The sequence below is a fragment of the Apis mellifera genome, linkage group LG1 (assembly GCF_003254395.2).
Source record: "Apis mellifera strain DH4 linkage group LG1, Amel_HAv3.1, whole genome shotgun sequence".
NCBI lineage: Eukaryota > Metazoa > Arthropoda > Insecta > Hymenoptera > Apidae > Apis > Apis mellifera.
The window spans coordinates 6,931,879-6,948,481 of NC_037638.1; the positions used below are offsets into that span (position 1 = coordinate 6,931,879).

The 16,603-nt window shown below is 30.0% G+C and overlaps 2 protein-coding genes and 1 long non-coding RNA gene across 9 annotated transcripts in view; 1 reads left to right on the forward strand and 2 right to left on the reverse strand.

Moving 5' to 3' along the window:
* Window positions 1-12,797, forward strand: part of LOC726243 (flotillin-2) — a 96,804-nt gene extending 84,007 nt beyond the window's left edge. For 2 of the 3 annotated variants that reach the window (XM_006564986.3, XM_006564987.3), the window contains exons 2-8: window positions 7,599-7,895; window positions 8,437-8,669; window positions 9,164-9,283; window positions 9,377-9,591; window positions 9,938-10,121; window positions 10,401-10,547; window positions 11,084-12,797. In XM_006564986.3, coding sequence (XP_006565049.1) covers window positions 7,599-7,895; window positions 8,437-8,669; window positions 9,164-9,283; window positions 9,377-9,591; window positions 9,938-10,121; window positions 10,401-10,547; window positions 11,084-11,113 — 1,226 coding nt within the window. In that variant the 3' untranslated portion in view covers window positions 11,114-12,797. The remainder of the gene's footprint in view (window positions 1-7,598; window positions 7,896-8,436; window positions 8,670-9,163; window positions 9,284-9,376; window positions 9,592-9,937; window positions 10,122-10,400; window positions 10,548-11,083) is intronic. The other variant, XM_006564988.3, reaches the window with a different exon arrangement.
* Window positions 199-7,513, reverse strand: LOC410748 (glucose dehydrogenase [FAD, quinone]). 5 transcript variants are annotated; one of them, XM_026445469.1, is made up of 7 exons: window positions 6,949-7,513; window positions 6,589-6,670; window positions 6,393-6,501; window positions 5,278-6,320; window positions 3,487-3,715; window positions 3,011-3,181; window positions 199-2,575 (listed from the first exon to the last, which is right to left on the reverse strand). In XM_026445469.1, the coding sequence occupies exons 5-7, from the start codon at window positions 3,680-3,682 to the stop codon at window positions 1,053-1,055; spliced, it is 1,890 nt and encodes a 629-aa protein (XP_026301254.1). In that variant the 5' UTR covers window positions 3,683-3,715; window positions 5,278-6,320; window positions 6,393-6,501; window positions 6,589-6,670; window positions 6,949-7,513; the 3' UTR covers window positions 199-1,052. The 5 variants fall into 5 exon arrangements, with proteins under 5 accessions (XP_026301254.1, XP_026301262.1, XP_006565041.1 ...); XM_026445477.1 differs by having other exon boundaries at window positions 5,278-5,881; window positions 6,013-6,320; window positions 6,589-7,513; XM_006564978.3 differs by having other exon boundaries at window positions 5,278-5,881; window positions 5,999-6,320; window positions 6,589-7,513.
* LOC113219272 lies at window positions 7,765-14,156 on the reverse strand. The gene is made up of 3 exons (XR_003306161.1): window positions 14,104-14,156; window positions 8,203-8,681; window positions 7,765-7,903 (listed from the first exon to the last, which is right to left on the reverse strand). It is a non-coding gene; the product is annotated as an uncharacterized LOC113219272 (long non-coding RNA).
* Window positions 14,157-16,603: the final 2,447 nt, after the last annotated feature.

Below are 16,603 nucleotides of genomic sequence, written 5' to 3' on the forward strand. Positions count from 1 at the left end.
AAGTGGATATTTGATTATATATATATATATATTTTTTTACAAAAATTAAATTGGTAGGAGACAATCGTTGCTTAAAAAACTAGATGAAAATTGTAACAGTTTATTTCAATTCTCCATTTTGTCTTATGATTAATATAAAAATATTTAAAAAAGAAATATTCTTTTACCTAGAATCTGTGAAAACAGCTTCCTTTTTTTTTCTTTAACACTAAATATAAACAGTCTTGAATAAAAGTAGATTCTTAATTAACTTCAACTATGGATATATAATTCTACAAAATTTGCACAAAACGTCACACAATTATTTAACGACAAACCACGAAAATCAACTGCCAATGTAAAGACGTATGCTGCTGCTTACATGTCGCTGAATCAGCTGTTTTTTTTTTTTTTCGAATATGTGAGTGCAACAGTTGCAAAATTGAATGTTATAAACCTAAATTTTTTTCGAGATATTTACACAAAATAATGTATATATTTAATCGTATCGTATAATAATATTTGTATTAAAAAAATAAAAATTAATATCGATGCATAAAATATATACATTTTCTTATTTACACATCTTGTACAGATTATTTAAGTCGAAACATTTTTTTTTTTCTTTTCATAATAAGGAATCACAAGTATTTCTCTCCATCTTTCTTTACACTTCTTCCAAATATAAAAAGAGTAACAACTTTTACATTAAATCTCTTAAACTAAAGTAATTAGATAAATAATAATAATAATAATAGTAATACATTTAAAGAAATGAAACTAATTCAATAAATTTTACCTATCATACTAAAAAAAAAAAGGCTAACAACACTTAAATTACTATACATTAAACATTGTGTAACTTTATACCACCATCAAAACACAATATATATATATATATAAAACTAAGTTCTCTTTTTTTACAAATTCATCCTACTTTAAATTATACATATATATATATATCAATTATATTAAAAATATAATCAATATTTACAATTGATCAATTTACAAAAAACAACTATACTCAGATTCATATCTACAAAGAATGCACAGAGGATAAACAGAAAAAGAAACTACTTCACAAAACCAGCTACAATTCTCCTACTCCTTCTCTTCAACCAAAATTCCTTTATCATATCGGAACCCTTCTCCCCGATCATGATAACCGGTGCATTCGTATTCCCGCTGACCAAATTCGGCATGATGGACGCATCGATCACCCTCAACCCCTGGATTCCGTAAACCCTTAACTCGGGGTCGACGACAGCCTCCGGGTCCCAGTAAGGGCCCATCTTGCACGTGCCCACTGGATGGTAAACGGTGACCGTGTAATGCCTGATCATGCACTCCCAATACGGGTCACTGTACATAGGTATATTCTTGCAGCCTGGAAATTGCTTCGAATTAACCTCGCTTCCAAAACGCCTGAAAGCTTGGGTACGGCTCAGGGCGACGGCTATCTTAACCCCCTCGACCAACGTAGCAATGTCCTCCGGCTCGTTGAAGTAATTGGGATATATCAATGGATGGGCGAACGGATCCTTGCTACGCAGCTTGATAACACCTTTGCTTTTAGGCCTTAAAAGCATGGGTATCACGCTCCACACGTCCATGTCGTTCAGGGCCCCGTAAACAGCGTCGTAGAACCTCTTGGTCAACCCGTGAATCTTCCTGATCTGTCTTCCCCCGTCAGAGTTGGTCGAGCCTGACACGAAGTGGAGCTCTATATCCGGGAAATCGTCAGAGGCGTTCACGTACTTGGTGTTGACGAACGCCAAGCCCTCCACCCCGCCCAGAACCGTCAAAGGTCCGTTGCCAAAGATGGCGTACTGCATCACCGTTTGAACGGTGTGCAACCTCTTCTCCACCATGGAGATCTCCTTGTCGACTAGAAACGTCAACCCGCCCAAGCCCACGTGATCTTGCATGTTGAAACCGACTCTCAGATCCTGGATAACAGGTATACCGTGTTTGGACAGGTGTTCCCTGGGCCCTATACCCGACAACATGAGCAGTTGGGGGGAGTTGATGGAACCACCAGAGACTATCACTTCCTTCTTCGCGCGAATCCTGAACATCTTCTGATCCCTGACGAACTCTACTCCGTACGCCCTCTTCGACTTCGGGTCTATCAGGATTTTCGTCACGTGGGATTGCATGGCTATGTGCAAGTTCTTGCGAAGCCTAGCAGGCCTGAGGAACGCCTTGGCCGTGGAGCAACGGCTACCACGTCTGATCGTTCCCTGGGCGATCATGAAACCTGTTTGCTGCTCCCCGTTTATGTCCCTGTTCTCGTATCCCATCTCTTGGCCGGCTTGAATGAAGGCAGTCGCCAACGGGGTGTGCCAAGGCGCCTCTTGGACGGTCAGGTAACCCCCTGTCGCGTGGTAGGGTGTTTTGGTGAGATAAGGGTTTTGATTGTCCTCGGATTTCTTGAAGTAGTAGAGCACGTCCTTGAACGACCATCCTCGGTTCCCCTGGCTCTCCCATATGTCGTAGTCCTTCTTGTTGCCGCGAAGGTAGAGCATGTAGTTGAGCACGCTGCTCCCTCCTATTACTTTTCCTCGTGGCCAGTTGCAGCGACCGTTGCTCATCGCTTTGGATAAATAATTTAGTTTAGAATATAATAGATGGTCGAGGGTTATATGGTGTACATATAAATTCTAGGTAATTTTATTTGTTTCTCTTTATTTATTATGGAGAACTAAATAGTTTCTTGAAATTGTAACAAGTGAAAATAATTTAAAGTCTAGCAGATTCTTTTTCAGATTGCCAATTAAAAATTGCCTCCATTCTTTCTTCCTTTCTTAAAGATGAAAGATTGGAGAGAGGAAATGACAAGATTTAATAATATAAACTATTCTTTCTTTTTTAAAAAGATTTTTTTAAAGATAGAGAGATTTGTTGAACAATTGAAGAATGTAAATCACCTTTGCAATTTTTGTATCAGTGTTTGTTAAAATTATCTGATATCCATACTCTATTGTTTCAATTCATGGAAACAAGTTGTTGCTTCGACACAATTATTTACCTAGACATGACTGTCCATCTGGTTCAGTTTTGTACTGCCAATCGAGTTGGCTGAGCTGTAAATATCCGGCAAGCAGAGGAATATCAGAGATTTCCGTTTCATCGCTGCCAGCCTCCAGAAGAAGCACGTTCCAATTTTCTATCTCGGACAGCCGACTTGCCACCACAGCTCCTGAAAGTCAGTGAAAGTTTGATGTAAAACTTGGTTGAAATTTACACGATACAACGTTGATAAACATGATCTATATGTGGAACGTGAAATTTTGCAGAAAGTGAAAGAATATATTACTTACTTTTTATAAATGAAAAATATGAACAATATATTTATTACAACAGACTCAAATATATAAAATATCGAATAAAATCAAATTAAATTACCAGACAGAGTACTATTCAACTATTTAATTATTCAATTATTGGAAAGAAGAGACTAATTTCATTATTTATTTATTTCATTTTATTTCAATTATGACGTACCTGCTGAACCACCTCCCACCACAATAAAGTCATAAGCAGGCAACAGCACTTCAGAGGGTATATTAATCGGTGGTGCCTCGTTGTCCATCACTTCGTACTCGAAATAAACGAGGGCTGCAGCGAGCACCGGAAAGAACCATGAAAGTCCGCTGGATGCCGAGGTCAGGCCTCCGGTTAAAACGCTCTCGATACCCATTCCTTTTCTCTCTCTTTCTCTCTCCTTATCAATCTGCAAATTATTAAATTTCATCAATCAAATCGTCGTTCACCAATTCTTCTCTTCAATCAAAACTATTCAATTATCATTCGATAATCATTAAAATTGAATAGTAATCTTAGTAATTTATTTTTTTTTTAATTTTTCTTTATTTAAATAAATTAAATAATATTTAATAATACTTTATTTTATTAAATAAATTTTTTTTAACGGTTTCTCAATTATTCACTCGATATTTAAAAAAAAAAATACAAATAAATATTCCAACCTTTAAACAAAATTGAAACCAAATGTTCTCGAATAAATTCTTCGCAATTCTTCGAACACCAATTTTTTTCTTTTTTCTTTTTTTATTTTTAATTATCCAAACGCAGAGCCACCACGTGTTCATCCATGGCGGATGACCGTCCCGAGCAAACGATCCCTCGACACTGTCGAGCCGCGAAACGAATTCGTAGCCACGTAGAAATCGATTAAAGAAAAGTCAGAGGCTTGTTGTACACGTGGTTTGATACGAGAGGAATATCAATGGCACGTGAAACTTTCAGTTGTTAAGTAATTCACAATTATCGCGGTCAATACGGTCAATGACGATCCTCACGTACGTCCTATCGTCGAAATATTCCTCGAGATCCCTTCCAGTCGATTCCGAATCTCGGATTCGAGCACGTTTCGAAAATTATTTCCTCGATAAGGGATTTCGAAAAACTTTACCTCTCTTTCGAATTCGAATATTTTTTTTTTTTTAAATTGTATCGTGTTATTTTCGATTTACGAGGAAAAAAAAATTGAAAATATTTATTGATTATTTATCAACGTGTCTCAACCACATCGTACAATTATTATTTTACTTTTAAGATAAAGAAAAAGTAATAACAATTAAAATAATAATTTGTCTATCTCTGACGAATAATTGTTGTGAAAATTCTATTAAAAATTTAATCATTTTATGAGTAGAGAAATCAATTGTATTTAACCATTATGGTATAATGATACTATGATTATAATTTTTTTACGTGCTATTTGTTTCAAATTGAAATTGTACAGTTATTAAACCTAAATCTATCATTTAATTCGTGGCGTCTTTAGTTCTGTACTATGTAAAGGAGGTCAGGCCTATACAACCTGTCATCATTATTATTTATATTATAAGCTGCGGGTGTGATAATAAACGTTTTCTTGTTTTCTTATTGTTTCCTAGATTTCTGTCCCGTTTTCTAATCCAAATTGCTTAATAATTTAAAAGATTTGCAACTCTTGCCATAATTAGTGTCATTATTAATATTCATCTTGAGAGTCAATTGTAAGGAAAATTATAGTTCTAGATTGGCAGAGGATAAAAATATCACTTTGTAATATTTTTCAAGTTTATCATGCATTGAATAAAATTGAACAATGCTATTAAAAGCAAAATTAAACTCAAAAAGGAATAACATTTTTGTTCAATAAAGATGAAAGAATATTTTGTTGTATACAGAAATAATGTAGTGTTATACTTTTATATTTTAGATTTTTAATTTTATATTTAGAGTAGAAATTGAATATGTTTGAAAAGGAAAGTAATAGTTGCTCACCTACTTCTGAAGAGATAGCAAATGCAGTACAATCTAGAAGCTTCTTTTCTTTTAAATAATCAATGTGCATGAAATTTTCATCACATTGCCTTTTCACCAATCTTCTCTCACAGAATGATATTACAATCTGATATTACAAATAGAGAAATAGCCTCAACTTCTTCCAATATTATTCTTTCAATAATTGATCTGTGTAATTTTGCAACAGAAATAACTTTGTTCTTCAATAATAATTAATAATTTTTGAATTTTTGTTATCCAATTGTTCTATCGTTTCTTTATTGTTGACAACAAATTAATACTCGACTTTTCTTCCTCTGTCATTTTACTTTACTCTCTTGGTAAAATTTCTCGAGCAGTATTGGTCCAAAATTTTTAAGAAAACACACTCCAAAATTACTCTTTTCAAACGGTCGAACAGCTGATCCATTTTCAACGATTCAATACTCCTCCCAAATCATTCCCAAAAGTAGGAGGAATTATATCAAACTTGTCCAATATTCTTCCACTATTACAATTTTCACAAATTGTATAAAAAAAACAAATCAGCATCACTTCACTTCCTTTTTCTCTTCGAGGATCAACGCAACGACTAAATAAATTTCTACAAGAAATACAAAGAAATGGTTAAAAAAGCCTTGCTCGATCGAAATCATTTATTCCCATAAAGGGAATAATTACAAATTTCACGCGAGGATGTTATGGCGACCAGTTGACGTACGGTGTAACACTGACCACGACCTTGCTCTTGTCAGAGCTTTTCACATGGATTCACATCGTAGTAGAGGAGCGCAAACAGGTTAACAATCTTTTCGAACGCGGTATAACGGTCCTCCGCTTCCTCTCTCCCTCTTCTTCGACTCCTCTCCTTCATCTCCGTTCTCTTCCTGCTCCTCGTAGAAACGAAACTTTACACACGTGCCAGAGGACGAATCACTCTCCGTGACCTCTTCGTGTGCTCTATTTTTCGCCATTTTTTTTTCCTCTCCTCTCTTTCTCTTTTTTCAAATTATGCGGATGAGATCAGTTTTTGAGTTTTTAATCTGAAAAAAAGAAGAGAGTTAAGAAAGGATATTTAATGATATTTTGCGATACGTGAATGTAGGATCGAATACATTAATTATATTAATTATACTATTTTAATTAATTAATAGATTCTGGGAATCAATCTTCTATTTTCTTCTTTCTTTTTTGAATTAGACACGTAGAAGCAATTTTCTTGATCTGAAAAAGAAAATATTTGGAAAGTGATACTTCAATATTAACAAGCAATTTGGTGAACGCTTTAAATGAAAATAGGACTTGGATTACCGTAATATACAAATGAAGATTTCTCAACCAGCATCGAACTGTAACGTATTCTAAACATGCGTGGACGAAACACAAACTCCTCCTAAAAATGAAATATCAAAATTGATCAAAATTTTTTTTTAAGGCCAAAGTAAAATTTAAAAGGGTAAAGATGAAAAATCGTCGATAACGATTATAAACAACATCATGGATAAAAGAAATTCTTGTTAATAAAAAAATCGTCGATAGCGGATTACGTGATACGCGTCACGTCCATGGCGAACGCGATGCCCCCCATTCGAGGAATTATTTCTTGACGTCATCCAGCTTACGGTAAAAGAGTTGGCGTCGCCGGCCTCTGTACAGGAACGTCCTACTTACCGTTGCAACACCATCGCGATTATGTATTGGGCTTAACGATCATTGAATCACAAATCGAATTGTGACAAACAATGTTTGAGGAAAAGTTGGCCTGTTGAATCATTTTGTTACGCTCGCATTACCGTTTCAGAGTTTCACAATTTCAGTGTTTCAACATTTTTCTTACTTAAATTGAAACTCTTCTTCAATTCTTAAATATATATTCGTATTTCGATTTTAACCAAAATCGTTCGCTTTTCGCTAAATTGAAATTAGAATATTGTAACTAATAAGTTTTTAATAAAATGTAAATAAATGTATTAATTTAATAAAATATGATTCTCAGAATATGTGTTTGATTTTAACACTTCTGTTTAGGCATTTTGACTATGTTCTCAATTTTATGTAACTTTTTGAATATTTTCTTTGATTCCATTAGTCATTTTTTTATTCGCAATTAAAATTATATCATTTTATATGTATCGAGATATTCAAGTTATTGATTCTCGTAATCCACATAAAATCTCTGCTGAAAAACAATATATAATCTGTTTAGAAATTAATTGATTATATTTATGATTATGTTTAATCATATCTATTCTTATTATATAAATAACATATAGTAAAAGGATTTCAAAATATTTTTTTTCAATTTGTTTTTCGATTTTCAGGAGGATGTTGCGGGTCCATGAAGAAGAGGACCATCGTAGGCGGTTACGCGTTCACGTGGTGGTTCGTGACCGACGTTCAACGATTATCTCTCGAGGTGATGACACTGAATCCTGTCTGTGAAAGCGTGGAAACCGCACAGGGAGTACCATTGACCGTCACAGGAGTAGCACAGTGCAAGATCATGAAGGCTGATGAACTCCTCCACACTGCCAGCGAACAATTTTTAGGAAAAAGCGTTTACGAAATCAAATCGACAATCCTTTCCACTCTCGAGGGTCATCTTCGTGCGATATTAGGTATATCTCTGGAGAGAATATTAAAAAAAAAAAGAAAAAATCAATATATTCGAACTATGAAAGTGTGAGACACTCTATATAACAATTATTATCATGTACAATGAATTGAAAGGCGTATCGAACAAGAAAAACTAGTATTTTTAGCATTAAATTCTTATATACATTAATGGCAAATGTCAAATTTAAATATTTTACAAAGGAATAATTTATTATTCCTATTCACGAATAATAAAAGTTTCAAAATTACAATATTCTAAAAAGATAAATAAATAATCAAATTAAAAGTAAACAATATAAAATGACTAACCGTTCCAAATCTCGAATCATATCATAAGTGATGTAAAAGTGTATTTGTTCTCAAATAATATAAATAATTAAATTTCACATATATTCAATTCATAAGTGTTAAAAATATGTAATAATAATAGCGTGCACATTTATGAATCGTAAAATCAAACATTCGAATCTGTCTCTTCCCTTTGGGATCCATATTTCAAATATGGCCGCTTATCTAACTAGAAAAACTGTGGATAACTTTCAGGCACGTTATCGGTAGAGGAGGTGTACAAAGATCGGGATCAATTCGCCACATTGGTGAGAGAGGTAGCAGCGCCAGATGTTGGTCGCATGGGGATCGAAATTTTATCGTTCACGATAAAAGACGTATACGACGACGTTCAATACTTGGCGTCACTTGGCAAGGCACAAACTGCAGCTGTCAAACGGGACGCCGATGTCGGCGTCGCCGAGGCTAATCGTGATGCTGGCATTCGAGTACGTTCACGTCTGAAAAATAATCTCGATTAGAGTTGTGACCATCGATAATATCGACATGTTGTCGATAGGTCGATATGTCGATAATGTCGTTAAAAAAGTCGATAATGTATGAAAGTAAATATCGAAATTATTATTTATTTATATTTATATTTATATTTTTTACTTATTATTAAAAGTGTTATTAACGATACATAAATTGATATTTCTATGATTGTCAATAATATTTTTTTATTTCTTGTATATAGTTATGGTAAAACAGTAGGAACTATAATGTATCTATATCTAGTGAGAAACTAGAAAAATTAGGGATCATAATTACGGTATTGGTGAATTTTTTTAAAGTTCTGTTTTCATTGTATTAAATTTTTGCAATTGGAACTAGAAACTAGATTAAATGTAAAATATAATTTACATGAATTTAATTAATTAAGTAAATATTATATGTATATAGATGATTAAATATTTATTTCATATGCGAAATTGATCAATAGGAAGCAGAATGTGAGAAAGCAGCGATGGATATAAAATATAATACCGACACAAAGATCGAAGACAATGCCAGACTCTTTCAACTGCAGAAAGCGAATTTCGATCAGGAAGTGAACACGGCGGTAAGTCACGCTCGAAAGATTCAATTATTATCGAATATTTTCATCAGAGGGATATATAAAATTTTAATAAAACTGATTGGATCGAATATATAGAAAGCAGAGGCACAGTTGGCTTACGAACTTCAAGCGGCAAAGATAAGGCAACGAATACGAAACGAGGAGATTCAAATAGAGGTGGTGGAAAGGCGTAAACAAATCGAAGTTGAAGAACAAGAGGTACGTCGAAAGGAACATGAGCTTCAAAGTACTGTGAGATTACCTGCAGAGGCTGAACATTATAAAATTGGCAAAGTAGCCGAAGGAAAAAGGTAATTTGAAATTCTGTATATGTTAAATTAAATTTAAAATTTATGAAAGATAAAATTAAAAATATCAAGTTTATTGAAATTATGGAAAAAATATAGAAGATTAGTCAATTAAAATAGTAATAAAAGAAATATTAAAATAAAAATATATCATTTTTGACTTAGCTATTTTAATTCGTAATCTTTAAAACTTCTTAACCTCTTAAATATAATAAATTTTTAATACATTCTAAAATAATTTATTTATCCTTAAAAAAAATTAGATTGAACTTAACTTTCAACAAAATCAAATCAATTTTCCTCGTTATTCTAAGAGTAGATATGCTTTAACTAATTTCCTCATTTTTAGAACACAGACCGTAAACGCGGCTATAGCCGAAGCTGAGAGGATTCGATTGATTGGAACAGCCGAGGCTCAAGCATTAGAAGCGATTGGAGTGTCAGAGGCTCAACGTATGCAGATGAAAGCCGCTGTCTACAAGAAGTACGGCGGAGCTGCTATTCTGAATATTGCACTCAATGCTTTGCCAAAGGTGAGAGAGATCGTTCACTTGCTCGCTCATGATAATCGTGATATTATCGTGATATTTGTACGTATATTGTAAACGTTCTGGCATTAATTTTATAAATATATCGGACTTTATAAAAAGAATTTTGAAATTTTATATTTTTAATCAAATTTTTCAAACAAAAAAAATAGAATATTTTTCAAAACTTAGAATTTGTTCCTTTTTTCATATTAAAAAATATATAATAATATTTAATAATATATTTATGAACAAACTATCAATTAATATGCTCTATTGTTTCAGATTGCAGCAGAGGTAGCCGCACCATTAGCGAGAACAGAGGAAATCGTTCTTCTTGGCGGAAATGACGCGACTAGCGGAGAAATTACACGCCTTGTGGGGCAAGTACCTCCAGCTGTTCAAGCACTGACCGGTGTAGATATTTCAAAAGTATGTTTAAGAGGCCACCGGCCTCTTAGAAAGTGTATAAAGATAACGTTCGGTATCGAAAGTACTGAAAGATTTAAATAAAAGTTGCACAAACTTTCAAAGATAAAGATCATTTCAATTTCTCTATTGAATATGAGAAGTAGATTATATCTAAACAAAATTGAAATATATCTAAGTCTATGTAATTTCATAATTTCACATAGATATATTTCCAATAGATAGTAGAATGTAATAATTTATATTGTTATAATAAGTAATCTAAAATTTTGAGGCTTTTTCAGACTTATATATTCTCCTATTGTTTAAAACTTTTTACATTAGAATATAGATCATTTGATCCTTAAAGATAACATCATTTGATCCAGAATACTGAAAATTTCTATTGAACACTGTCACACTTAGATATCCAAAGCAAGCAACTTTCTCACAATTTAATGTAGATATCGCATTAACATCACAGCTTTAAGCTTTTAGTTTATCATTATTATATAAAATTTTAACATTATACAACGATTCATTATTTGAACCATTTCCAGGTGTTAGGCAAGATACCAGGAGCAAAGTAATGGCGAAAAAAACAGCAACGGCGACCAGACGATCAGATACTCGGAATCGGCTGAAGAAAAGAATAAACACTATACTGCCAAAGATTTCTCTGCTATTCTATCATCTACCAGTGACACTTCACTTTGTTCTCTTTCCCGAATTACTCTACCTCAAACGTAGATGAAACGACGCTAAACAGAACCGATCAAATCGGTTATTCCTCCGCTACGAATGCGTCGATTTTAAAGCCGATCATATACATATGACATAAACTCAATATCTTATCTTTCATATCACGTATTGGATCACTACAACGCACATAATCTATTTCAACTTCATCATAGTCCATGCACGTTCATTTTTCACGTGCATTGTTTTGAAGATTTTTTGGATCCTGCTGAATACTTCCCAATAATCGAACTTTAATCGGTGCAGTCTACATGAAATTATATATGATATATAGAAAGAAAGAAAAATGTGAAAGAAAGAAAACGAAGAAAATGAAACAAATCGGCAAGCAACAAAGAAGAATTTAAAGGAAGTTTATGGAAAATTATTGAGTACACATTGTATCGCTAATTATTTGCGAGTTAACTATTGTGATTGAATACTGTCGACAATTGTGTTCAACTTCATAAATAAGAAACTTAACGAAGAGGATGGATAAGAAAGAGGGAAGATGACGAGACACGTTCGTGCGGAGTAGGCGTGAAATTAAACTGTCCATAGTTACAGTTGTACATACTAGTTACGTGTGTGTCATAGCAACTGGAATTTCTACCTTGCTTATATCAGAGACGTATCAAATGAGAAGAAAAATATTGATAATTTTTAGATGTTTGAAAAAATTGAACATACTGCAATTTTTTTTGTTACAGTTTGAAAAACTTTGAAATGAAATCATATTGAACGATTTTTGATAAGATATTTAAATTAGAAATGGAAATTCACACATAAGAAAATTCAAGTTAAACAATGTTCATTCACATTCACAAGACTTTGCTTCTAAGGAAAGTGAATTTCTATGATCTTACTTTCTAATGGAATATACCCAATGTACAATCACTTTTCTAAATTGCATTGCTATTGCATGTATTTCCAATATACTGATTCTTTTATTGTATTTATTCTTTATATACAAATATTAGAATAAGATGAATTATCAATAATTGCTCATTATATTTCAAAATATTTTATTAAAAATTTAGAACTAATTTCAATAATGAAATTTTTTAATTCAGTTATTCTTTTTTCAAAAATAACTTATAGAAACAATAATGAATGTAACATTATTTCAATAATCAAATGAAAATTATTAGAAAAATTCGATTATTCTCGTTTGATACGTATTCGCATTTGAAATTCTCTCGGTTGACCACGCATCGGAATCAATCGCATTCCCGCCATCAAAATGTACTCTCCAAATCGAAGAAAGTGCCAATCAATTTGTAAATACAGTATCGTCTTGCCGCCGTATAGCAGAACAAATGATAATTTTTTATTGCGTAATGAGCATTCTGTTGTGTTGCACCTGTTTTTCCACTCGGTTCGCAATAGTGCTCGCATCCAAGCACCTCTATGATGATTTTTTTGCTTTAAGAAGAATATTCGAGACGGGCAGTTCTACTGCGCGAGAAGAATGTCTATCTCGACATCACTATTACGATGATTAAATCGTAATGATAATAAAACTATGATATCGGGCGTCGCCGAGTACAAATTTCATTGTCCTGTCCCGGTATTATATTTAATGCTCCCAAATAATAGATAATTAGAAGGAAAAGAGAGATTGGTTTGATGGTTTTTATTTTGTTCAATAGAAACAAAAAAAAAGAAAGAAAAAAAATAATTTATGAATATAATAAGAAAATTCTTTAAGAAAAATTTTATTTTTCTTTTTTTTTTTTTTTTAGGAATTGTTATCTTTTGTATATTTTAATGTAATTTTTATTGAAACTAAAATTATTTATTTATTTATATCTTATTTATATTTATATTTATTTTATATTTTTTAATTTATATATATATATATATATATATATATATATATATATATATATTGTATCTGTATAACAAATCTTCAAACCAAAGATCACAGAAAGTAAAAAAGAGCCAAACTCTAAAAGGGAAGTGCATGGATATTGCCATTTGTCGCCAAAGTCTTCCCAATTAATTAATTAACAAAAAAAAAAAAAAAAACAAAAAAAAAAAAAAAGAGAGAACAAGAAAATAAGAATGCATAGTACATTTAGAGCAGTACAAAAAAAATGACAGAGAGAACTAATTTCAAAATGCACTTATATTCAATAAAAAGTTAAAGAATGAAAGGAAAAAGAAAAGAGAATTATTAAAGAAGTCGTAATCCGTAAGTTCAAGGTCCATGTCTATATAGTATTTTTATTATAATAAGAAATCGAAGCTGTAAATGCTAATTATATAAAATAGAGAGAAAAAAAAAAGAAAAAAAGAAAAATAAGTAGTAGAAAGTTCTATTGCTCTCGAACAGATGTTTTATATAAGCTATTTTTAGTAAATATTTAGTGCACTCCTTCCGATGAGTAGTCAATGCGAGAACTCGCTGTGTGTAAAATGTCTGATTACCTCGAAATGTTCTTCTTTTTCTCAATATCATAGATCTCTAAAAGTTCAGATATTATGAGAGAAAAGAAATAAGAGAAAACGAAGAAAAACTGACGTTTACGTGTTATGTGAAAATTGTCTAATGTTGATCAAAATGAATTATCTACACGCAAAGTGTTCGACTTTCGTTCTGCGATCAACGATACTCCGCCGTTCGAAGACTTCTGAAAAATTATAGAAGTCTGTATCGTGATATTTTAGAACTTTTCTAAAATCTGTAATAATATACATTTTCTACAATATTATTGTTTTAAGATATGTTTTATTTATTTCAAGATATTGTTGAAATGATATTTTCGAAGAGATTTTGTAATTTTATTTTCATATATTAGAGTAATTGGTATTATTATTATTATTATTATTATCTTACCTTTTATAAATTAAGGAATGATGAAATTTATTTTATTCAATTTTAACTCAATTAAATTCGAATTAATTTTAATTTAATTTAAAATTAATTTTAGTTAAATGTATAAATATATTAAATAACTTTATTTATAATAAAACGATATATAAACAAAATGTCAAACATTTTGCAAATATTCGTAAAAAATTATTAACTAGATTATTAATCCAAATGAAATTTAAAAAATGTGAGTCAAAAAAGTAAAAAATGACTGATAGTTATTCATAGAAATCTATCAAAATATTATTTTGTAATTACATTAAGTAATCATCAAAGATAAAAAAAATATTGTCTTTAATCACGTATTAAGAGATATATCTTGCATTGAATTCTAATTAAAAGTTCAACTTTTTAGAGATCAATTTTTCACTTATTCACGAACAAATATAAACGATTTTCATATATTTCAACATAACTATAACATAACGGTGTTTTCTATGTTAACCTATGATTCACGTAACGGAGGATTTTCTTCAAAGTTTATAACAATTCACGAAAATCTCTTATTTCATTCAATATGTTCGAAGGGATTGCAATCTCGTCAATATATTACTTCTGTAATAGTAGTGCAAAACTTTTGTGTAGTTAATTGAAAGAAAAAAGAGAAGAGCAGAAAAAGTTGAAAAAAAGAATACGCCTTGTCGTTCTAACCTAGTTAAGTGAATCGCGAAAGAATCGTAGCTGCGTTTTTTGATAGTATAAAGTGTTTATTTTATTATATGTTTAAGTATTTAATTTTAATAAGACTATTATTAGCATAATTTATTAATCAAGTGTCAATATTTTATTAATTATTTGATAATTTATTAAGAAGAATCGTTTTCTTTTTTATTATAATGAAATGATAATTGAAGACTGGACGTAAAAGAGGTTATTCTTTTTTTATAATATAAAACTCTTTCTTTGTGATAATTAATAAGATTTTAAAATAAAAATATCAGAATTTGATGCAAAATATTTTATCAATTAATAATATAATCGTCTTTTTGAAAATTTTAATATAATATATATTCATTTTTACGCCAGTACTCAATTAATATTTGGCATTTCAATATGAATAAGAAAGAATTTATTTTGCAAAAATTGATAAAAAATTCAAACAATCTTTGTGGATTTTACAAGTAATTTTTTTATAATTTAATATTTTTTATTAGCAACACTATTTCTAAAATAACTTGAATTTACTTCATTTAATTTATTTTATTTAATATTTATTTTTATTATTTCGTTTTGTTATACTAATAGAAAATTTAAAAATCTATTTAGAAATATTTATACAATTTTAAAAAACTCTAAATATTTTATTAAATAAAATAAACCCATTTTATTCTATATTATGTGTTGCTAATTCAATTTTTGCATTTTCTTTTAAAATAAATTACATAATTTAATAATTTAAAAGTTTCATTAATTCTTATGATTGTAATTAAAAATGTTTTTATTGCATTATATATAAAAACAACTTAATAATCGAAAAATTTATAAAATTTATAAACTGTATTAATGATAATTACGAACCAATTCTCGAATTTGTGCAAAAATGTGTCATAATATTTCTTATCTATTATAAATTATATATGTGATATTTCTATTATATTGACAATATCTTATTTAAGGTAACAATTAAAATTTTGAATATTATTAGTAACTAATTATTAATAAATTTTATTAATAATTAAAAATGATATTTGCATACACCATTGACCATGTCAATATGCTTATATAGATATATATAAAATTGATGTAACAATAAATCGCTTAAAAATTGCTTTAAAATTAAGAATAAGTAATTAATTATTAAATTATATATCAATATAAATTACGAATTTAAAGTAGTATATATTTCATATATTATATATATTATCTGATTAATCTACAAGTATTATTAAGAAAAAAAAATTGATTATGTTTTAAATAAAATTCTAAATAAAATTCAAAATTTATAAATTTATAAATTAAATACAAAAAAAAAATTACATGTTTCTAATTCGAGAGTTTGGTTCCAAATATGTATTTAATTTTATATTAAATATGAAATGCCATATTTATACAGTATCTTTATAAAAATATAAATGTATTAATAATATATTTTATTTTATTACATTTTATATTATATCTTTATATTATAATTCTTATTTTTAATTTTATAATAATTTAAGTTAATATTATTTTAATGTAACTTCATAATTCTTCAATTTGTAAAGTCGTACAAAGAATTTTAATAGATAACCTATAATCACAATATATTTTTTATGTATTAATTTTCCTTTGATTTCCTTATATATCATATATACAAAGAAATTTTGTCATTTTACATTATAAGTGAACAAACTTTTAGATTTAAATTAAATTAAGATTCTGTTCAAACAAGCTATTTTTAATATTCACGTATAATTATCAAGAGGATTAAAAGTCATGGATTAATCATTATAATTGATTAATCAAACAAAATATATAATTATAT